General features: G+C 41.1%; 3 protein-coding genes across 4 annotated transcripts; all 3 read left to right on the top strand.

Moving 5' to 3' along the window:
- The first annotated feature begins 105 nt into the window (after positions 1-105).
- LOC140946579 (glutathione S-transferase-like) lies at positions 106-14190 on the top strand. 2 transcript variants are annotated; one of them, XM_073395701.1, is made up of 5 exons: positions 106-330; positions 1427-1528; positions 2624-2739; positions 12279-12389; positions 13904-14190. In XM_073395701.1, the coding sequence occupies exons 1-5, from the start codon at positions 192-194 to the stop codon at positions 14102-14104; spliced, it is 669 nt and encodes a 222-aa protein (XP_073251802.1). In that variant the 5' UTR covers positions 106-191; the 3' UTR covers positions 14105-14190. The 2 variants fall into 2 exon arrangements, with proteins under 2 accessions (XP_073251802.1, XP_073251801.1); XM_073395700.1 differs by lacking the exons at positions 12279-12389; positions 13904-14190 and adding exons at positions 3857-3967; positions 4551-4835.
- LOC140946581 (glutathione S-transferase-like) lies at positions 8752-11428 on the top strand. The gene is made up of 3 exons (XM_073395702.1): positions 8752-8996; positions 10244-10345; positions 11202-11428. Exons 1-3 carry the CDS (start codon positions 8858-8860, stop codon positions 11411-11413), a joined length of 453 nt encoding a protein of 150 aa, XP_073251803.1. The 5' UTR covers positions 8752-8857; the 3' UTR covers positions 11414-11428.
- A 793-nt stretch (positions 14191-14983) lies between the features above and the next one.
- LOC140946014 (glutathione S-transferase-like) lies at positions 14984-22167 on the top strand. Its single transcript, XM_073395079.1, has 5 exons — positions 14984-15236; positions 17848-17949; positions 19314-19429; positions 20320-20430; positions 21448-22167. The coding sequence occupies exons 1-5, from the start codon at positions 15104-15106 to the stop codon at positions 21649-21651; spliced, it is 666 nt and encodes a 221-aa protein (XP_073251180.1). The 5' UTR covers positions 14984-15103; the 3' UTR covers positions 21652-22167.
- Positions 22168-22437: the final 270 nt, after the last annotated feature.

Raw genomic sequence — 22437 nt, 5'->3', positions numbered from 1 at the left:
GCAGTGACGTGACAACCGCATTCATGGACGTCCTAAGCCTGAGCACGAGCCAAAAATCGCCAACTCATACATACTTGACATACTTGAACCAAGCGTATAAACTCACTGACAGACAAAATCTCAGCGGTGCAGGTGTGCCTCGAAGAGAAGTAAGAAGAAGACAATAAGAAGAGGAAAGAAAAACACGAAATATGTCTGGTGGAGGTTACAAGCTTTACTATTTTCCAGTCCGTGCAAGAGGAGAAATGGACAGATGGGCTTTTGCAGCTGCTAAAATTGATTTCGAGGATATTCGATTGAATCGGGAAGAGTGGCTCAAGGAAAAAGAGTGTAAGTAGAAGACTGAGGAGATAAGAATAACTTGGTGAATTCGAAAGACCCATTGATTGTTGATTGAATTTGGTAGAGTTTTCCGTGATAATGAAATTTTTAAGTTGTATGGAAACTGAAGTTTTTAAAACAGCAGTGACGCGTGCTATGCACGCAACCGGTAATGTATCACGATCAGTTTTGTGACAGTGATCTTTGCCTCGTGCGATTGCATGATGTGGGTTTTCATTTTTACCTTTTGATAAACGTTTTTTGAACGATCTTGTTTCCATCTCCTCCTTGTTGGAACTTTGCGCATATTTAATGAGGTCGAGTTAACGATTTTTAGAGCTTGACATCATGCGTCCACGCGCCCCTAAAAAGTAACAAACTACTTAGTCATACATCACGAACTGCTTCGTCATGCTTGCTTGCTGAGTGTTCAAGCTTCGTTTACTTAAGATCAAATATCACAATATAACTAATACCGTTAATCGTTTGTTAAGCCCCCCGCTCTAATAAGTGCCTTCCCCGCCCCCTTTTCAAGGGAAGAAAATTAATTACCCCCTTCTCTTTTAAGCCTCCCTCCCCTCCCCTTATTACTGATAAATGTTAGAATGTATAAATCAATTATAACTCTAAAACTTCATTTTGACTAATCCAGGATCGGGATGGTTTATTCACGTGTTGGAATGTCGGATGTGTTTTTGATCCTCAGCTGCGTATATGTAACCTCCAACTTCTTGAAATTGAGCTTTTCCACTTTGTATTCTTGTTCTTAATGGAGGACTTTTACCATTGTCTTTGCGAAATTAAATAAGCCTCCCGTCTCTATTAAGCCCCCCTCCCCTCAAATGTGTTTCTCAGCCGCCATGTAGATACAGCATCATGCAAAAGGCTTGAAATTCAAGCATACCCTATATATCTGCTCACAAAATAAAGAATCCTTTCATAGTGAAGATTTTCATAAAAAGTATCAGTTTTTAAGCTGCTCTAAGACTTCCTGCTTTTCCTGCAAGTAAAAGCTCAGAAGGATCAATCATTCTTTAGAATAAAAACGGATGAAGTCATGTGAAAACCAGCCATAGAATATGTATTTGTTTTTGTGATTTTATAGCTGGCAGACCTCCACTTGGTCAGATGCCCTTTATTGTGACTCCTGAAGGAAAGATCCTTGCGCAGTCTGGTGCAATTCTGAAATACATCTGCAAAAAAGGAGGTAAGCAAAACTACATTCTTCAGAGATTCCGATTCACCCCATCTAAAGGAATCCGGATTCCATAATCCAGGAAAGTTTTGCTTGTGGAATTCCGTATCTGGGGAAATTTTGCTGGTGGAACTCCGGAATGAGCTCAGGGATCCAGAATTTCACTAACTATTTGAATTTAGAATCCAAGTTCCACTCACAAACACTGAAGTCCAGTGCCTAGAATCCGGAATCCATGGTGTGGAATCCAGAATCCAAGATTGTCTTGCATTTCCTTACTTGGGGCAATTCTAATTTTATGTACTGTAAGTATAGGGGTCCTATTTCACCCTTTGACGACTGCTTTGGATTTTTTTGTTGGGCAGTTCCATATGGAACAATGCATGTTTTCTTCTCTCAACCCATTTAATAGCGTTCAGTTGAAGAGTAACTTTAAGTACATTTAGTAGAGGAGCACAATTCAAGACTAGTTATGAAAGGAGGCAAACATCAAAGATGACAAAAGGTGCTGCAGTTTATCTTGGGAGCTAATCCTGATGGTGCACAATACTTTGTTCAAAATTGTAGGAAGGCTATTCAGTATTATGCACCATCATGTCCACAAAAGCATATAATGGCAGGCGTCATAACCATTCCACTCTATTTACTATAGTTTTAAGTTGTTGAACAGTGAATCCAGCGTGGATCTTTGCAAGGTTGATCTCTTCCTTAATTCCGTAGCTAGCCTGTCCACAGACCCTCTATTTTCTCTTCAAAGTCCGTCGAACGCGCGTGATAAAATATAAACCGCGGGAGATTTATTGACCGCCAGCGCGAGGGGGTAGTGGTGGGGAAATTCTTTCTCGCGCTCCGCGCTCGAAAAAAACGAAAAAGAAGAAAAAAAGAAAAAGAAAACAACATCTGTGTACAGGCTATTCCGTAGCAGCATCTCATCTTAATTATAAGATGCTGCTAAAGCTAAGTTTTGGAAAAGAGACCAAGTCAAATCTGGGTGGTGATGCGTCAACAGTATGGAATTTCTGCGCAGGTCCATAGGTCGGCAAATCGCGGGGAAACCAGTGGTGGCTAAACCCTCATTTTCAAACTATATTTTGATATACCTGTCAGGTTTAACTCCATCAGACAGTTTTGATGAAGCACAAGCTGATATGATCGTTGATGGTGTTGAGGATTTGCGAGTTGCTATGGTCAAAGCACACTTTCAGAAGGACGAGGAGGAGAAGGTACGATTCCACAGCTAGACCCCAATAGCCATACCCTTAGCCTGCGGCACAGACAAAACTAAACTCTGGTCAGTCCGTCTGCGAAGGAGCGCCGAAGTCTTTGTTCTGGGCCCCCACCTGTATACTAAGATTTGAGTGCGCGCCATGATTGGCCTGTTAACAAAGCCATTGTCGATTTGCCAATCACAGTAGGCTGATTTAGCAACCGAACGGGAACGTCATTTGACGACGGGAAATCGCGCGGAAAGGATTAAAATCGACTTCCGGTTCCAAATTTGCCGCTTTGCCATTGTTCAAGCCAGTTGTTTGATGTGCGCGCGCCGTCGTCAACTCACGTTCCCGCTCTCTTCCTAAATCAGCCTTTTTTAATTGAAAAGAAATTCGAAATTCTCCTCTGGTAATTCGTGGAGTTCGTTGGGGGCACAGAACAACGCTGCGTTACCAACCGAGGTTAAATTACGTCTGCGACACAGGCTACCACACCCTGTGAACACACTGGGTGTGCGGAAGGTAGCCTCTGCCGACAGTGATCCGTTTAAATTCTACCCTGGAGAACAGGCGTTAGTATTCCGCGTTTTGCTGGCGAGAGCAGGCAAGCGCGAAGCGAATGAGGAATGCGAGACACGCGCGACTTCCCCCATCGCGCTTTCTCGCGCTCTACGTCCGTTCCTGCTTCGTTCACCTTTTCAAACGCGAAAAATAGCGCCTATCTTGCAAACTATTCTTTTTCCGTAATTTGGACGAATAGATTAAAAGAAATAGTCTTTAACTACCGCTAGACCGTTTTTGCTATTGCGTCAGCTTAGGTAATGAAGCATTTGGATGAGGCACGGGGGGAGGAGGGGGGGTGGATAAGTAAGTTTTAGCAAAACATTACAGTTTTTTCCAGTACCATCGCCCAAAAATACATGAAGTAAATGGTTGGCTCCCAATGTGCTATCACGTGTGACCCGGTTGACGCGTTATGTAGGAATCCACAACTATTTACGTTGGTTTGGAATTACCTCTAACCTACGTACATGTATATAGGAACGGGGACGTCAAAAAAGCGTTAATTTCCAAGTATAAGGTTACCGACTAAATGGCATATTTCTACTTGCTGTTGTCTTTATTTAAGAAAAAGTTATGGAAGGAGTTTTTCGAAACAACAGTTCCTCACCGGCTTGGGAAACATGAAGCTCTCCTTAAAAGCCGAGATGGAGGCAAGGGCTACTTTTTTGGAGACAAGGTAAACATACAGGATAAAACAACAACAGCAACAACAAACTTTTTTTTGCATAACTGTAAACTTTTAAGTATTTCAAAAGCGTGCACAGCATACTTAAAAAAAAAAAAAAGAAAAAAAAAGCATGGAAACAATTTTAAAATTGCATTAATAACACTTTGTACCAGGGATCGTTAAAATTAAAACAAGTTGATATAAAATGAAAAAGAAAGTGGAACATCCATTACGTGCGACCACCTGGTTTAAGTGGCCACTCCCATAAGCGACCACCTATCCAAAATGTTAAAATTTTCCCAGTCAAAGCCTTACAGTTGGAAGCCCTCGTAAAACGACCTCCTCAGTTCCTTTAAGCGACCGCGACCACTTTTCAGGGCTTACGGTTTAGTAATTACCTATTCTTTCTAGCCTCCTGCAAGCGACTACTTTGACGCATGGTCTGATATATGTTCGCCGTATGTTCTATGCCACTTAGAGTAGTTATAAGTCAGAAGAATTCGTTTTAGCTACAATGCAACATGGAATTAAAAATATTGCAACTTAAAAATCAGTAAGTAATTTGTTTTTCCCTGTATCTTTTTTCTTCCAGCTCACCTATGCCGACATTGCGTTCGTTGAATTCTTTCAAAGCCTGAAGGTGAACGTAGATATCCAGAAAGAGAAAGAAAAAAAAGAACATTTACCGGATATCGAGGAGATATTGAAGAAGTTCTCTCTGTTGTATGAGTATTACAAGCGTGTGTTAGCCGTGGAAGAAATTAAAACCTGTATTGAGAAACGCCCCCAATCCGACTTCTAAGCTTCCTATCGACATGATATTTGTCTTTGGTAACATAGGCAAAACTGTAGTATACAAATAAAGTCAGTATATATTCCTTGATCGGCTGTTTACTGTTTGTTATGATGTATGCCCCATTTGTTCAAAAGGTGGATAACGCTATCCACTGGATAAATCTCTATCCAGTACCGCGAAGTGCAATTGCAATTGGATTCTCTTACAATTATCCGCTGGACAGTCTGTTATCCGGTGGATATATAGCGCTATCCAACTTTTGAACAACCAGGGCAGGCCTGTAGCCAGGTCTTTTTACGCGGAGGTGCGATCCAACGAGGAAACGGACCAAATGAAGCTGAAGGGTCAAGTCTCATGAGAAGCTATTTCGTCCTCACTTGGGCTCAGGCGCCCTTCACTGAGCAGGGGTACGGGTTCAACACGGCCTTTGCTCGTATACAGGCACCTGACTGCTGTACGTTGCGGATTCCGCGCCCCGACTGACAGCGAAACATCTGTCAGTAGAGAGATTTGGAGTGGCATTTACGGCAAACGTCAGATTCAAGTTGATTATTTCTTAAAATAGAAAACGTGCAGCTGAAACAGTCCAAAACAAGTGTTATAGAGAAAACTAACGTGAAGCTACTAATTTTAGGGTAGAAGTAATGAACAGTAAAGCACAAGTTAAGGAAAAACTTTGTCAGGTGGTACAAAATTCACGTTTGCCGTTTGCCGTAAACGTGACTCTTAATCTCTCTAATGACTGTCACTGCCTGGGTGAAATGGCTGTGCGCATGGGTAACGTTGTGATGGTGGGTTGTTTTCTAAAGGCTGGTTTCCACCAGCGACCGGGTCGGAGTCGTAATCAGAAGCGGAGTACTTAACGATCTACTAGTGAAAACAGCGTTGGGATTCCGCTTACGACTCCGTCGTTACGATCAAGTGAAAACTGGGTCGTCGGAGTCGCAAGTAGAAGCGGAAGAACTCAACTTAACCAATTACCTAAGTGTGGGAACGTGCATTGTGATTGGTTTATCCTTCCCCTTCCGGTTTTCACTAGATCGTAAACGACGGAGTCATAAGCGGAGTCGGAAGAAAATGAAAACGTTCTTACTCTTCTGACTCCGACTCCGTCACCCTTATGACTCCGCTTACGATCCCGAATTTTCAATAGGTCATAAGCGCTCTTACGACTCCGCTTACGACTCCGACTCCGTCGCTAGTGAAGCCAGCCTTAAGTGTGTCAGCGTGCCCGGCTTTCCCGAGTGTGGCCACTTTTGTGTAGTTTTCAAACATATTATTTATCTTGGTTCAAGGCGGGGCTAGAGAAGGAGTTTTACGAAACTACTCTTCCTGCGAGACTTGAGAAATTTGAAGCTCTGCTAAAAAGCCGAGACGAAGGAAAGGGATTCTTTCTTGGCAACAAGGTACGTGCGCGATGCACCGAATGAATAAATCATACACAGACTATATATTTCGAGTAATAACAATTTGCAGTCTATCTTCTTTGAATCATTAAAGAAAGCGAGTTAAGCACTATGAGAGAGCTTAAGCAACACGACGGGGACAGCAGCTATGAAGTCATTTTTACGTGCATTAAGTTCTTTCATACTTCGTCGTGATAAGTCCAACTCTCTGAATTTGCCAAATGCTATAGATTTTATGTATCTCAACAAGTCTCGTCCAAGGTTATAGCTTAACGCTTTCTTTGTCTAGCCTAACTTGAAACCCGGCTGAGAAAAAAAGTCGTGCAAATTAAAGAAGGTCTTTATACTTAGCGAATGTTTATTTATTTATTTTTATTTTCCCTACAGCTGACCTATGGCGACCGTTCGTTCTTTGACTTCTTTAATGGTTACAGTGCTGGTGGCCAACCAACGATTCCCAAGGAACTTCAGAAGTTTCCGCTGTTGGCGGAGCATTACAACCGTGTGCTCAATGTGCCTGAAATAAACACCTGGATAGCAAAACGCCCCGCAAGCTTTTTCTGAGCCTGCGATGAAATGAAACTATATGACATTTGTTGGCATACCGTAAACAGCCGCCCCTTCTCCGATTTTTTTCTTCTCGAGATTTTTTTCCAAGTTAAGTGATGTCTATCTACCTTGTAACTCTTTGATGATGACTAAAAGAGGATAAAATTCGCGAAAATTGCGTCAAACCACCCCCACATTCATAGTCTGCAAATTGCCTTACAAAGGCAATCCTGGAAGAATTTTATCTCTTATTTGTTTTGTCCCAAGAATCTGAAAAAGCTACTGGTCGCAACGTAATTCCCCTAAATACACCTACCACAAAGGTGTCATAGTTTTGTGTCCATTCGACTCGTCAGATAGGTTCCCCTTCATCCATAGTAATTTTTACATACAAAACATTAATAAATATATACTCTGTATACTCTGCAGCGTATTGAAAAGGCTGGCGTTTTTTTAATTTTTAACGTTTTTGTATAGTTATTTAATTACCCCTTTAAGAGTTGGTATCACTTCATAAAGTAACCATTGAAGTCTTGGAGAGATCTAAAGGTAAATGTTCAGGGTCTTATGGCTCTATAACGGTAAGAATCCGAAATAGTTATCGGAATACAAATTACCCGCCATGGATAGAAAATTCCTCTAATTGTCTTTTCTGCGTGCGCAAACCTGCGTTTAGTGGGCGATTAAAGACGTTACATCATTTTTATACTCTATCTAGTGACTTCCTTATACAGTGCCTTCCTTTTATTTTTTTCCTTAAAAAATATCACTGACTGTAAAGCTTATTTTGACATTTTTCAGCAGCTGCTTCAGTTCTTTGTTGAAAGTAAATGTTACATTTTTGTTGACGTCATCGTCAACTGCGTTGCTTCAAAATCAAGATGGCTGCCACTAAGTTCAAAATGGTCAACCTCGTTTCCAGAGAGAGCGAACCCTGAAAACTAGGTTGCAATGTGGTGAATTTATGACGCAATGTGACAACACACTATTCTCATTATTAGGAGGCTGTATTGTACCGTTCACCCAAAATTCTTAGCAATTAAACTTAAACTCCACCATCTTATCGCAATGAAACTATATTACTTAAAACCGGAAAAAATTATATTTGTCCGCGCTTTGATTAATATCCGACGCAGACGTTCTCTTGGCTCATCACGCAATCCTCCCCAACGACCTCCCCGCCTCCCCAAGAACGTCTGCGGGGGAGGCTAAGCTTTGACGAAACTCGTTACCTTCTGTTATAATGGTACATGATTTGTTTAATCTCACAAGTGATTAATAGTTGTGAATCAGCTTTTCTGTTTACTGACTCATTGCTAGTTAGCCTTTTCATTCTATATTAAGGAGCCTTTAGTGTGCTAAATAAAACCTGAGCTACCGTTATGGGAGTGTCTGGGTGATAAGTTTGTTTTTGAGTGCATGGTAGTGTGAACTTGATTGGTATTGCTGACAAGTGAATTAATATTCCTCTAGTCTGGAAAAGTTATCGCTTCCCCTAGCCTGAGCATACCGAAGGAGTTGGGAGATTGCGGGTGGAGGAGGGGAAGGGTGGCGGCCCGGGGGGGGGGGGGGGGTGGAGACGATAGGATGAGCGAAAATAACCTGCCCCTTCCCATCACGCATCGTATTTTTTTTTTTTTTCGCGTGATATTTATCCGCGCGTAGGAGGGAGACGGGTTAAACGGCTGAAACAAATTGCTTAGTCATGTCTACTTTCAGTACCGAGCCGTCACGTTTGATCGAGTTCGAGTCAGTGATAGGGATCCTTTGAAAAAACGTCCTCGACTCCAGAGGTCCGCTCCCGAAACACCTGTGATAAAGTAAACCGTGCTGACAGTTTGATAAAAAAAAAAACCCATACCCCTGGCATCCAGGGTACTGACAAACCCAATAAAGACAATAGAAGAAAAATGGCTTCGTCCTTGCTTTTTGCTATAGTTTTCTGCCGTTATACTTGCGTGACTTGCAGTGACGTGACAACCGCATTCAGGGACGTCCGAAGCCTGAGTACGAGCTAAAATACATATTCAGAAGATATTTGGACCAGACATTATAAAGTCACGGACAAAGACAAACTCTCGCGGTGCAGGTGTGCCTAGAAGAGAAGTAAGAAGAAGACAATAAGAAGAGGAAAGAAAAACACGAAATATGTCTGGTGGAGGTTACAAGCTTTACTATTTTCCAGCCCGTGCAAGAGGAGAAATGGACAGATGGGCTTTTGCAGCCGCTAAAATTGATTTCGAGGATATTCGATTGAATCGGGAAGAGTGGCTCAAGGAAAAAGAGTGTAAGTAGAAGACTGAGGAGATAAGAATAAGTTGGTGAATTCGAAACACCCATTGATTGTTGATTGAATTTGGTAGAGTTTTCCGTGATAATGAAATTTTTAAGTTGTATGGAAACTGAAGTTTTTTTAAAAAAAAGCAGTGACGCGTGCTTGCATGCACGCAACTGTAATATATCCTGATCGGTTTCGTGCCAGTGATCTTTGCTTCGTTCGACTGCATGATGTGGATTTTCATTTTTACCTGTTGATAAACGTTTTTTGAACGGTCTTGTTTATATCTCCTCCTTGTTGGAACTTTGTGCATATTTAATAAGGTCGAGTTAACGATTTTTAGGGCTTGACATCATACGTCCACGCACCCCTGAAAAAAAGTATTAAACTGCTTGGTCATGCATCACGAACTGCCTTGTCATGCTTGCTGAGTGTTCAAGATACGTATACTTAAGATCAAATATCACAATATCACTAATACCGTAGCCTGCGTAGCAAGCGTTTCCGTTTGGTTTCGGAGCAAAGAAAGACCGTGGAACGGGATTCTCGGTCATTTTCGCGCGGTCTTTGATTCTCGTTCCTCGTTCTTTGCTCCTAAACCGCACGAAAACGCTTGCTACGCAGGCTACTGATACCGTAAATCGTTTGTTTAGCCCTCCGCTCTAATACGCGTGCCCCCTTCCCCGCCCCCCTTTTCAGGGGACGAAAGTTAATTAGCCCCCCTCTCTTTTAAGCCTCCCTCCCCTCCCCCTTATTACTGGTAAATGATTACTTGTTACCAATAAATGTTAGACTGTATAAATTAATTATAACTATAAAACCTCATTCGACTAATCCAGGATCGGGACGGTTTATTTATGTGTTGGAATGTCAGATGTGTTTTTGATCCTGGGCTGCATAACCTCCAACTTCTTGAAATTGAGCTTTTCCACTTTGCACTGTAGTTCTTTACAGAGGACTGTTACCATTGTCTTTGCAAATTTAAATACACCCCCCCTATTTCAAATAAGCCCCCCGTCTCTATTAAGCCCCCCACCTCAAGTGTCTTTCTCAGCTGCCATGTAGATACCGCATCATGCAAAAGGCTTGAAATTCAAGCATACCCTATATATCTGCTCACAAAATAAAGAATCCTTTTAAAGTGAAAATTTTCATAAGTATTAGTTTTTAAAAATGGATGAAGTCATGTGAAAACCCGCCATAGAATATGTACATATATGTATATGTAATATGTAGTTTTTTTTGTTATTTTGTAGCTGGCAGACCTCCGCTTGGCCAGATGCCCTTTATCATTACTCCTGAAGGAAAAACCCTGGCACAGTCTGGTGCAATTCTGAAATACATCTGCAAAAAAGGAGGTAAGCAAAACTACATTCTTTAGAGTTTCTGATTCATCCCATATAAGGTAATCCAGATTCCAGAATCCAGGAAATTTTTTCATGTGAAATTCAGATTCCGGGAAAATTTTGCTCCTGGAATCCAGAATCCTGGGCTTTGGAATCCAGAATCAGCTCAAGGAATCCAGAATCTCTTTACCCGTAACTAATTTGAATTTAGAATCCAAGTTCCACTGACAAAGAATGGAATCCAGTACCTAGAATCCGGAATCCACAGTGTGGAATCCAGAATCCAAGATTGTCTTGGATTCTCTTCCATGGGGGAATTCTGATTTTATCTAGTGTAAGTATAGGGGTTCCATTTAACCCGTTGATGACTGATTTGGCTGCATGTTTTTGTTCCGTGGAACAATGCATATTTCCTCTCTCAAACCATTCAGTAGCATTCAGTTGAAGCGTAACTTGAAGTTGTTGTTGGGAGCTAATCCTGATGGTGGAGGTTCGTCATTCAACATTGTGCATTGTCAAGTCCACAAATACATATGACGCAGGGCTTCATAACCATCCCTCTCTATTTACTATAGTTTAAGTTAATTTGTTGAGCAGTGAATCCAGCATGGATCTTTGCAACGTTGATCTCTTGCTTAATTAGCAGCATCTCATAAGATTGTGCCCCTTAATAATATAAGATACTGCTAAAGCTAAGTTTTGGAAAAGAGACCAAGCCAAATCTGGGTGGTGACGCATCAACAGTATGGAATTTCTGTGCTCGCCCATCCGTCGGCAGTTCGCGGGGAAACCTGCGGCGTCCTCAAATGTCGACTCTTTTCTCAGGCTGAACCCTGAATCTAAAACTGTACTTTGATACACCTGTCAGGTTTAAGTCCATCAGACAGTTTTGATGAAGCGCAAGCTGATATGATCGTTGATGGTGTTAATGATTTGCGTGTTGCTATGGTCAAAGCACACTTTGAGAAGGACGAGGAGGAGAGGGTACGATTCCACACCTGGACCCCAATAACCACACCCTTAGCATGCGCCACAGACGAAACTAAACTCTGGTTAAGTCCGTCTGCGAAACAGCGGTAAAATACTCGTTCTGGGTCCCCAACTATATACCAGGATTTGAGTATGCGCCATGATTGGCCTTTTAAAAAGGCAACTGTCGATTTGTCAATCAGATTGAAAGGAAATTCGAAATGCGCTTCTGGTAATTCGTTGAGTTCGTTGAGGGCACAGAACAGGGATCTCGTCGCTGTTTCGCAGTCGTTATACTAAGGCTGCCACACCCTATGAACACACTGGGTGTGCGGAAAGTAGCCTCTGCCGACAGTGATCCGTTCGTATTTTAACCTAGAGAACAGGCCTTAGTATTCCGCGTTTTTCAGGCGAGGGCAGGCAAGCGCGAAGCGAGCAAGGAGAGCGAGACACGCGCGAGTTCCCCCGTTGCGCTTGTCTCGCGCTCCACACCCCCTTCGTGCTTCGTTCGCCTGTAAAACGTGAAATATAGCGCCTATTCTGCCGGCTATTCTTTTTCCGTAATTTGGACGAATAGATTGAAAGAAATGGTTTCTAACAGGCGCTAGACCATTTTGGCTATTGCGTCAGCTTAGGTAATAGAGCATTAGGATGAGGCGGGGGGGGGGGGGGGGGGGAGGGAGTTGGATAACTAAGTTTTAGCAAAGCATTTCAGTTTTTTTTTCTTCAGTACCATTGCCCAAAAATACAATGGAGTAAATGGTGGGCTCCCAATGTGCTATCACTTGTGACCCGGTAGACGCGTTATGTAGGAATCCACAGCTGTTTACGTTAGTCTAAATTACCTCTATCGGACGCAGAAACGGGAACGTCACAAAAGCGATGGGATTACTAAGCGTTAATTTCCTATGGTAAGGTAACCGGCTGAATGACATAAAATGTGGTCATATTTCTTCTTACCGTCATCTTTGTTTAGAAAAAGCTATGGAAGGAGTTTTTCGAAACAACAGTTCCTGACCGGCTTGGGAAATATGAAGCTCTTCTCAAAAGCCGAGACGAAGGCAAGGGCTACTTTTTTGGAGAAAAGGTAAACATAAAGGATAAAACAACAACAGCAACAACAAACTTTTTTTTGCATAACAGTAAACTTTTAAGTATTTCAAAAGCGTGCACCGCATACTGAAAAAAAAAGGGAAAAAAAGCATGGACACAATTTTAAAATTGCATTAATAACATTTTGTACCGGAGATCGTTAATACTAAAACAAGTTGATAAAAAAAAAATGAAATAGAAAGTCGAACATCCATGATGTGCGACCACCTGTTTTAAGTGGCCACTCCCATAATATAAGCGACCACCTATCCAAAATATCAAAATCTTCGCAGTCAAAGCCTTACAGTTGGAAGAGCTCGTAAACGAGCACCTCCTTTAAGCGACCGCGACTACTCTTCAGGGCTGACGGTTTTAGTAATTACCCATTGTTTCTAGACTCCTGTAAGCAGCCACTTTGACGCTTGTTCTTATATATGTTCGCCGTATGTTCTATGCCACTTAGAGTAGTTATAAGTCAGAAGAATTCGTTTTAACGACAATGTAACATGGAATTAAAAATATTGCAACTTGGAAATTGCATGCAATCAATATATTATTATTTCACATAAAGTAAATGTGTCGTCTTCTCGGATGAAACCCACTGTGGTTCGATTCTTGTAAATGACTACCCAGTCTTCACATTTTGGGTTGTCGCTTACGGGAGGTTCAACTGAAATTATTAAATAGGATACGGAGTTGATTCGGTCATAATCAATTCGTTAACAGATTTTCTTCTTGTAAAGTCAAGATAGTTTGAAGGGACTTCTCTGAGTCTTCCTTCAGGTTTGTCTTGGAGGTAAAATTCTTTGAGTTTATGGCAATACTTGGAGAAAATCGACCAAGAACTCGGAATTTTTTCTTTCTGAATCGCTCGTACATGTGTCCTCCACATGAGGATCGAACTGATTAAAAAAAGAACAAAAAGAAAAATCGTTCTCAGTCTTTTTATTATTAGTATTATTATTATTATTATTAATTATTATTATTATTTTTATTATTATTATTATTATTAGTATTAGTATTATTATGATGTAAAATTTAGCACAGGGATTTTTCCTGGGGAGAAATATCCAGTCAAGTCTCATCACGAGACCTCAGACTTCCAGCACCTTTCTGAGGATATGTGCCGATCCTAGGAGTGCCGACTTTTGCATCGTTCTTGTTCGGTTTTTAATTCCTAGTTGCTCCAAGTGGCCTGCCAGCTTCCTTGACACTGAACCCAATGCACCTACAACCACTGGCATTATTATTATTATTATTATTATTATCATTATCATTATCATTATCATTATCATTATCATTATCATTATCATTATTATTATTATTATTATTATTATTATTATTATTATTATTATTATTATTATTATTATTTTATTTTTTTCGTGATTCATTTTTTCTTTTTTTTTTGGTCAAATTTTTCGCTCGCGGGCTTGCTCACTTTTACATTGTGCAAATAAAACGCCTCCGTCAGTAAGTAATTTGTCTTTCCCTCTATTTTTTTTCTTCCAGCTCACCTATGCCGACATTGCGTTCGTTGAATTCTTTCAAAGCCTAAAGGTGAACGTAGATATCCAGAAAGGGAAAGAAAAAAAAGAAGATATCGAGGAGATATTGAAGACGTTTTCTCTGTTGTATGAGTATTACAAGCGTGTGTTAGCCGTGGAAGAAATAAAAACCTGGATTGAGAAACGCCCCCAATCCGACTACTGAGCTTCCTGTCGACGTAATATATATATGTCTTTTGGTAACATAGGCAAAACTGTAGTATACAAATAAAGGCAGTATATATTCCTTGATCGGCTGTTTACTGTTTGTTATGATGTATGCCCCATTTGTTCAAAAGGTGGATAACGCTATCCACTGGATAAATCTCTATCCAGTGTCGCGAAGTGCAATTGCAATTGGATTCTCTAACAATTATCCGCTGGATAGTCTGTTATCCGATGGATATAGCGCTAGCCAACGTTTGAAGAACCGGGGCAGGCCGGTAGCCCGGTGTTTTTACGCAGAGGTGCGATCCAACCAGGAAACGGACCAAATATAGCTGAAGTGGCAAGTCTCTAGGGAAGGGGGAGCTTTGGTTGTCTGAGATTGAATTGCGCAGCAAGTTTGCAGTTGGGCGGCTCACTTCGAACGCATTAGCGTGAGGCAACTAGGGGGTCCGAGGGCATGCTCCCCCGAAGAACTTTTAAATTTAAGCCCTCTTAAATGGCTGGAAATGCATTTAAAACTATCATGGTGAGGAGATAACGTATATACTTTCAGCATCAAAAAACGTCGCCTTAAAAAATCTTTTCTCCACTGAAATGCACGATACAACAACTATTCTCCGAACCGTCACCGTCACCGGTTCGAGTGTGACGCGGATCCCTGTTCCACTGACAAACTACCCTGGCGCCAGAAGTACTTATGATAAAGTCAGAACCGTGCTCACAGTTTGATAAAACTCCTCTGGCATCCAGGGTATTGACAAACCCAATAGAAGAAATAGCTTCGTCCTTGCTTTTTCTGCTGTTACTTGCGTGACTTGCAGTGACGTGACAAATGTATTCATGGACGTCAGAAGCCTGAGTACCAATTTAAATCGCTGAGTCACGGCGGAGGCGTTTCGTTCAGACAGAGTCAAACTACAGCTCGGAGGTCGTCTGGCTTGTGGTACAAGAATTCTTAGAAGTAACAAGAGGAAGAAAAGAAAGAAAAAGACGAAATATGTCAGGTTACAAGCTTTACTATTTTGCAATCCGCGGTAGAGCAGAAATAGACAGATGGGCATTTTCAGCTGCTAAACTTGAGTTCGAAGACATTCGATTGAATCGAGACGAATGGGTCAAGGAAAAAGAGTGTAAGTAAAAAGAATAAGATCAAGTTGGTGAATTTCATTCGAAAGCTTAATTGATTGTTCTCTGAATTTTGGTCGAGTTCTCGGTGACAATAAATTAAAAGTTATGGAAAATGAAACAAACACTGCACAGTCGCGTGCTGTGCAGACAACAATTTTATCGGTTTCGTGACAGTGATAGTTGTCGAAAACGAATTTCGTTCGATTGCAAGATGTGGTTTTCGTTTTGTACCTGTTGATATTTAAAACGGATATTGAACAGTTTTGTTTCTACCTACAGTTCATTTTGCCTCGTGACGAATGTCACAATATAACTGTAATTAAGTGGCTGGCCTGTGCATATTTAATTAGGTCGATTTGACTATTCATGCTTCCTTGCGCCTTTGAAACAAATTGCTTTGTCATGCTTGCTGTAGTGGTTGTGCTTCACATACTCGCGATCAAATATCACAATACTCCTCAGTGCACAAGGACATAAGATAAATTGGTCTTTAGTCTTCAAGTCAGGCAGCATTCAACTGCTTGAAAGCTAAAAATTCCTATAAATTGTTTAGTTGACCTGTTGCCAAGGAAAGTGACAGTAGATAAGGCAAATACTAAATGGTTGCCCCTTTAATATGAGGTATAAACCCATTATAAAATAACAATGAATTTGTTCCCAGGGTCCTCTCCTACTCGGCAGGAGCTTGCCCCCCATGTGCTTAGGTGACATACATTTTGTATACCCCAGCAGGGGAAGGACAGGGGAGGGGGGAGTTAAGGAGGGATTGTTAAAATGTCTTGACAGAAAGCAGAGTAAGTGACCCCCCCCCCAAAAAAAAAAAAAAAAAAATTCTGAACCCAGAAAGGAATGCCAATTTTGCCAAGGGGTACTCCCTTATTTTGACCTCAACCAGAATGTGCCGCTGAACAGCAGGGGCGGATCTAGGGGGAGGGTGCAGGGGGTGTACACCCCCCCCCTGAGATGACCTGCAGTTTTCTAATACAACTGGTATTCTGCCAAAAAAAAAAAACCGTATGTGGTTTATTGGTGTTGAAGTAGAGCAAGAGACGAGTGCACCCCCTCCTAAAAAAAATCCTGGATCCCCCCCTTAACAGGGTATGGTTTTCAGAGTGTTGGGTCTTGAACAGGTCAGGTATACAATTTCACTATTTAGCATCCTGTACAGGGTGCCTTTTTGGACTGCTCTTTGGCCTGTAAATGAGTGTGAATTTTAATTTGGCATTGATATCATGGGTGACAGTGACAATTCACTGTCACAAGGGTGGGTTTTTGAGTTGCTTATTGTATCAATTAAGAACTCCATGCACTGTGAAGTCTAGAGAATAAAATTTTGCTTTAGTTCACAATTAATTTTTTGACAAAATAGCGAAAGTCAAACCTCCACTAACAGTGACCCCCCCGCCATTGTGGACAAGTTCAACTAAAATAAAAAATAGAATCCTTTTTTTTCTGTGAAAGGTTGTCTACTGTCATGTGTTTAGGTTTTCTGCAGCATCTTTTAATGCCATGGCATCTTCATTTTTAAGTTTTTAAACCCCGATGCGGTTTTTTGATCCTGGCACAACCTCATTCTCACCGTTTTCTCCCACTCATCTATGACCGGAATCTCCAAATTCTGAATATAGGCAAAACTCACAATTCTCGCCCCTCCCCAACTCGTTTATTTGTTTATATCTCCCAGAATCTATATGAGGTATGTGACCAAACCCAAACAGGGTGTCTCTCTCTTGTTCACGCTCTCCTGGGAGAGAATGCTGGGATTCAGGTTGATCCTGGCACTAAAATAAAACAGAACGTTGCCACGGCAATTTTGCCATTTTTACGTGTAAAATTCTAAACGTTGAAATGTTGCTCCAATAATATGGAGTAATTTGTCACCCATGATGTTATGGTAGATTAAACCTTTGAAGATAGCTGTTTTCCCCCTTCCAGAGGGCTTTTCCCTTAAAAAAATGGGAGGGCTGGTCGTCAGCATACAAGGGCGCCAGTGGCAGCTGCTATCAATCAATTTATGAGGTTACTCAGTGTATTTAAACCCACTCATTGCCTATGATATGCATGATGCGTGATGCGTGAAAGGTAGACCACACCACCGGGGAAACTTCCCAATAAACCAAATAAAGAAGGTTTAATTAGATGTATTTCTAGGTTTTTCGGCATGAATTCATTGATTGAGTCGACTTTTTGGCACTATTGTATTACCCCTGTAACAAGCTTGGGATGCCTGTGGAGATATTAGCAATTTTGCTATCATCTAATTCGAAGTTAAATATGGTCCCTGATTGATTGATTGACTGATTGACTATATGATTGACTGATTGATTGATTGTATGATTGACTGATTGCTTGATTGTTTGATTGATTGATTGATTGCGTTACCCCTCGTAAGCTTGGGACACCTGTGGAGATGTTAGCAATTTTGCTATCATCTAATTCGAAGTTAAATTAGGTCTGATCGATTGATTGATTGATTGACTGTATGATTAACTGATTGATTATTGATTGACTGTATGATTGACTGACTGTATGATTGACTGATTGATTGATTGATTGATTGATTGATTGATTGATTGATTGATTGATTGATTGATCGTTAATTGTTGTTTTCAGCTGGCAGACCACCACTTGGTCAGATGCCATTTCTCGTGACTCCTGAAGGAAAGATCCTGGCACAATCTGGTGCCATTATGAAATACATCTGCAAGAAATCAGGTATCAAAACTAATGTCGGTAGTGGAGCTATGTATGTCTGAATAAGAGGGCAGAAAGAGCTGGATGTATACAGTGTGCAATTTTTTGGTTTGTTCCCTTGACACATCCCTGATACAGTCGGTCCCTAGTGTTAGGGTAAAATTCTAACAAGCAACATGGCCTTAAAACAGCGCATAAGATAGATGAAATGGCAACAAACGACATATTTTAAGATCGGTTAAATACCAACAGGGGCATGGCCTACTCCTCAAACGCGCAACTACCCTATTTGAAATTCAGACTAGGAACATACATGTGTGTACCTTTCTTCCAACCCCCCCTCCCTCTCCCAAGAGGGCCTCTGCAATGACTAACGTGGTTAATACGGACATAGGTACTTGATATACTGTCTGTATTATCCAGTTACCCAGGTGTCCGTTTAAAGCGGGCTGTCAGAAGAAAATGCCATGAACACATTCTTTATTGATACAAGATACAAAGGAGTAGTGGCCGAAGCAAAAAGCCAAGGAAGTGAAACTTGTTTAATAGGAGGCCAAAACCCTAGTATTAGATAAGGGTCAAACACCCGACGGAAAACTGTATGATCAAATTCAAAAATGCAGACTGCTTACAATAAGCACACAAAGAAAACATACAGTGCACACGGCAGGTACCCAGTGTCCTGGCAAAGCGGGGTTTGACCGATATATGAGAGTTTGTAATTCGGGGTACAAAAAGGTATCCGTTGTCCTTATTATAATTATTGACCGGTGTCCGCATCAAGCGGTTTTTAATTTTGGAGAAAGAAAATGTATGAGTTTTTCGTTAGGGCTAACGAAACAGTTCGTTACATACGTGTGTCCGTATAGATGGGAGAAGTGTGACGTCACGTTACCATGGTATCAAAATTTCTGCATGTCAACAATCTTTCTTGACAGAGAGGGCCATTTGTATTGTCGAACGATTAAAGAAAAGTATGGGCTACACCGCTCTGTTTCTGAGTGCAATCGTACAATGTCATAAGTCAATTTTTTCTTCTTTTTTCTCCTGCCATATTCGTAGGACCACGGTTTGCTGAGATACAGAAATTTTTCTACCATGGCATAGAGACGTAACGACGAGTACAGGTTTCTCTAATACAAACCAACAACGCGACTGACAAGCGATGCGAACGACTTCGTATACGCTAAAAACCTCCCTCACCCCCTACCCCCGTGAACCCGAGTAGAGCTTGCTCGCAGGCCACTAAAAGTCATGCTAGAGAGAAAATTGTGCTCGCAGGGTAACTTCTATAAATCCTTTGACCGTAGAGCGGGGCTCCCACTGTACTTGATGTTCGCGTTTCCAAACCCTGATTTATGACCATTTCTGATAAACTTTGTCAGGTTTGTCGCCAAGTGACAGTTTTGACGAAGCAGTTGCTGACATGATCCATGATGGAGTTAATGATTTGCGTTCTCTCTTGCTCAAGGCACACTTTGAGAAGGACGAAGCGGCAAAGGTACGATTCCACAGTTTGACTTGTAGCTAGAAAAGTAGCCTTTGCTGATAATCGTCCACTCCCATTGACGATAATAAAAATCACTGGTTTCTAACGGGTTCGAGCGCAGGTCAAAAGATTACAAACAGAGCACACCGGTAGCATTCGTAGCAAGCGTTTCCGCTTGAGTTACAGTAAAAACCCGCGACTAATAACCTGGTTTTTAAGAACCTGTTGGGCTAAAATTTGCCAGTTAGGCCCCCTCTATAACAGTTCTGTACAAGAACCTCTTTAGCCTAAAATCTGGAACAGGTTTTTATTTTCTACAATCTATAAAAAAGAATTCTGTACACTTGGCAAATGAGATAAGTATAAACTTTCAGGATCCTTGGCGTTTTGGAGACAATAGACCTGTGCCTTACTCCAGCTGTGATTGTACTGGTATACAGGTTTTACCTAAGGAATCGAATGAGCTGAATACCACTATGTTCTCTTAGCTACAGTGTTTTTTTTTTCTTGAGAAAAAAAGGACCTATTTAAGAACCTAACTATAGCCTAAATTTGTGTTAAATACCATTTATGTAACAACCTCATAGGTTTTAGGCTAACCTGGGAAAATGCAGTTTCCCAGTCGCCGATTTTTAATGTATTGCTATCTTTCCAGCTTTCGCGCTAACTCGAGCGGAAACGCGTGCTATGCCATTAAATGGCCATAACTCTGCTCGGCAGCCACACAGGAAAGAAGAAGGTGTTGGGTCAACTCGATTGGAGCAAGATTTTTTGTTTCTTAGTCTGTTTGCTCTATTTTTATTTTTCATGTACTTATCATCGTTTTCTTTACTAACTGGCAGAATGTCATAAAATGAAATCATTTTATACCTACCTAACCGTTATCTTTATCTTTATTTAAGGAGACGCAATTGAAAGAGTTTTTCGGAACAACTCTTCCTGCCCGACTTGAGAAATATGACGCTCTTCTTAAGAGCAAGGATAAAGGCGAGGGTTTTTTTCTTGGAGCCAAGGTAAGTATACGGGATAAATATCAAAGGTAGTGCCTGACCTATTTGCATTTGCTTTTCGGATTCCGGAGCCAGTCGACCCACCTCAAATTCTCACCCCCCCCCCCCCCCCCCCCATACCCCCCGCCACAAGACAATGGTGAAAAGGTCAAATTTGTACAGTAAATAGAAATCACTTGTCTTTGGTGAAAATTAATTTGAGCTACGCCTATGACTATTGCAAAAAGATCATTTACTATATGCATAGCTGAGTCGGCGAGTGGGAAAGATGAAGCGGATCCTGCATTCTGAGTGGCTACCCGGGCGGCCAAGATGGGCCCATTTTGCCCGCTCGGGATTTCCCGCGTTGGTCCCGTAAGGAAAAGTTCGATTCTCTTTTTGGCCATACAAAAAATCCTTTATTGACCACTGGCAAGCTTGTTTGGTCAAGACGGCTGTATATTGGCTTCCTTTTTTTTTTTTTGGCGTTTTTATTGACCTCGAACTTGGGGGGGGGGGGGCGCATGTTTGTACCCCCACCATACAAACGTCTGTAAAATGTCGCGGCTTTGATGAGCTATATCTTCGTTAGTTTTCAACAAGTCACTTTCAAACTAGGTAATTTTACTAATCTTAATGCGCTCTTTTCAGTGGTGTCGACGGATTTTCCCTTTTTTCCATGCCAGTAGTTCAGAAAAAACCGTGAAAAGGTCTATCCAAAACGGTCTTAGATTCTGGATTCCACGCCGTGGATTCTGAATTCCAGATACTGGATTCCAGTCTTTGTCAGCGGAACTTGGATTCTGGATTCCAATCGTTAGTTGGATTCCGGATTCCTTGAGCTGTAGTCCGGATTCCAAAGCCCAGGATTTTTAATTCCACAAGCAAAATATTCTCGAATTCCGGATTCAATCTGGATTCTATTACATGGAGCGACATATTATAGTTTTTGATCCAACCTCGCTCACTGTTAAAGTTGTTCAAACAAAACTTCTCTGTACTAAAGCGAATGATTCATTTCTCTTTTCTTCTTTTCTCTAGCTCAGCTACGCCGACATTTCGTTCGTTGAATTTTTTAACAACTTGAGTTTGTTGATGAAAAAGCAGAAAGATGAAGGCAAACCAACACCAGACTTCGAAGAGTTATTCAAGAAATTTCCTCTGTTAGATGGGCATTACAAGCGTGTGTTGGACGTGCCTGAAATAAAGGCCTGGGTTGAAAAACGACCTGCGTCCGATCTCTAAGCCTCTTATCGATGTGATACTCATGGCATATGTTAACGTAGGCACAACTGTGTACAAATAGAGTTAGAATATATATTATTTGAGATTTGCCGGTTACTGGTTCTTATAAACCATGTTTTCTCGAATTTGTGTGTACTTTATAATAACTGTTATAATGTTTCTAATATTTGGCGTCACTGGCTTTAAGGGTGTAAAATAGTTTCTGCAGTCAGTCAGAATTATCTCAGTCTTCCTAAAAAGAAATGATTTACCCCAAATTAAGGCCTCATTTTATTGTAGGAAAACTTCAAAAGCGCTCTTCCTAGTTAGACACTTCGTCGAAAAAAGCGCCCCTGATCTCTTGGCCGAAACTTTGAAATGAGCGAGGTTTTTAAAGTGGCATATTTGTTGTAAGTTAATATAATGTTAGGATTAGGATTTTTATGTTTTAGGATGTTAGTCATTGTATTAGAATTTATTGTACCTGATGAATTTTTTACCGCGTATAAACAATGATTAAAGACACGAACACAGTTTGATTATCTTTGAGATTTTTCCTGGTTAAGTGATGTCTATATACCTTGTAACACTTCGATGATGACTAAAAGAGGATAAAATTCCCGAAAATTGCGTCAATCCACCTCCACATTCATATAGTCTGCCAAATTATGTTACAAGACCAATCCGGGAAGAATTTTAACTCTTTTTTGTTTTAATATTTTGTCCCAAGAAACTAAAATGGCTACTGCAGGTCACGACGCTGAATTCCCCTAATTACACCTACCCCAAAGGTGTCATGGTTTTGTG

This window comes from Porites lutea, chromosome 8 (genome assembly GCF_958299795.1).
Source record: "Porites lutea chromosome 8, jaPorLute2.1, whole genome shotgun sequence".
NCBI classification, from domain to species: Eukaryota; Metazoa; Cnidaria; class Anthozoa; order Scleractinia; family Poritidae; genus Porites; species Porites lutea.
This window is presented reverse-complemented; position numbering and strand designations above follow the sequence as displayed.

What these genes read in the sequence shown, in the direction of transcription:
- LOC140946014 (XM_073395079.1), top strand. Translation starts at nt 15,104, where the DNA reads ATGTCAGGTTACAAGCTTTACTATTTTGCAATCCGCGGTAGAGCAGAA. An exon ending in ATGGGTCAAGGAAAAAGAGT is followed by an intron (nt 15,237 to 17,847) that starts GTAAGTAAAAAG and finishes TGTTGTTTTCAG; the next exon opens with CTGGCAGACCACCACTTGGT. An exon ending in AGAAGGACGAAGCGGCAAAG is followed by an intron (nt 19,430 to 20,319) that starts GTACGATTCCAC and finishes TCTTTATTTAAG; the next exon opens with GAGACGCAATTGAAAGAGTT.
- LOC140946581 (XM_073395702.1), top strand. Translation starts at nt 8,858, where the DNA reads ATGTCTGGTGGAGGTTACAAGCTTTACTATTTTCCAGCCCGTGCAAGA. An exon ending in GTGGCTCAAGGAAAAAGAGT is followed by an intron (nt 8,997 to 10,243) that starts GTAAGTAGAAGA and finishes GTTATTTTGTAG; the next exon opens with CTGGCAGACCTCCGCTTGGC. An exon ending in ATACATCTGCAAAAAAGGAG is followed by an intron (nt 10,346 to 11,201) that starts GTAAGCAAAACT and finishes TACACCTGTCAG; the next exon opens with GTTTAAGTCCATCAGACAGT.
- LOC140946579 (XM_073395700.1), top strand. Translation starts at nt 192, where the DNA reads ATGTCTGGTGGAGGTTACAAGCTTTACTATTTTCCAGTCCGTGCAAGA. An exon ending in GTGGCTCAAGGAAAAAGAGT is followed by an intron (nt 331 to 1,426) that starts GTAAGTAGAAGA and finishes GTGATTTTATAG; the next exon opens with CTGGCAGACCTCCACTTGGT. An exon ending in GCTACTTTTTTGGAGACAAG is followed by an intron (nt 3,968 to 4,550) that starts GTAAACATACAG and finishes TTTTTCTTCCAG; the next exon opens with CTCACCTATGCCGACATTGC.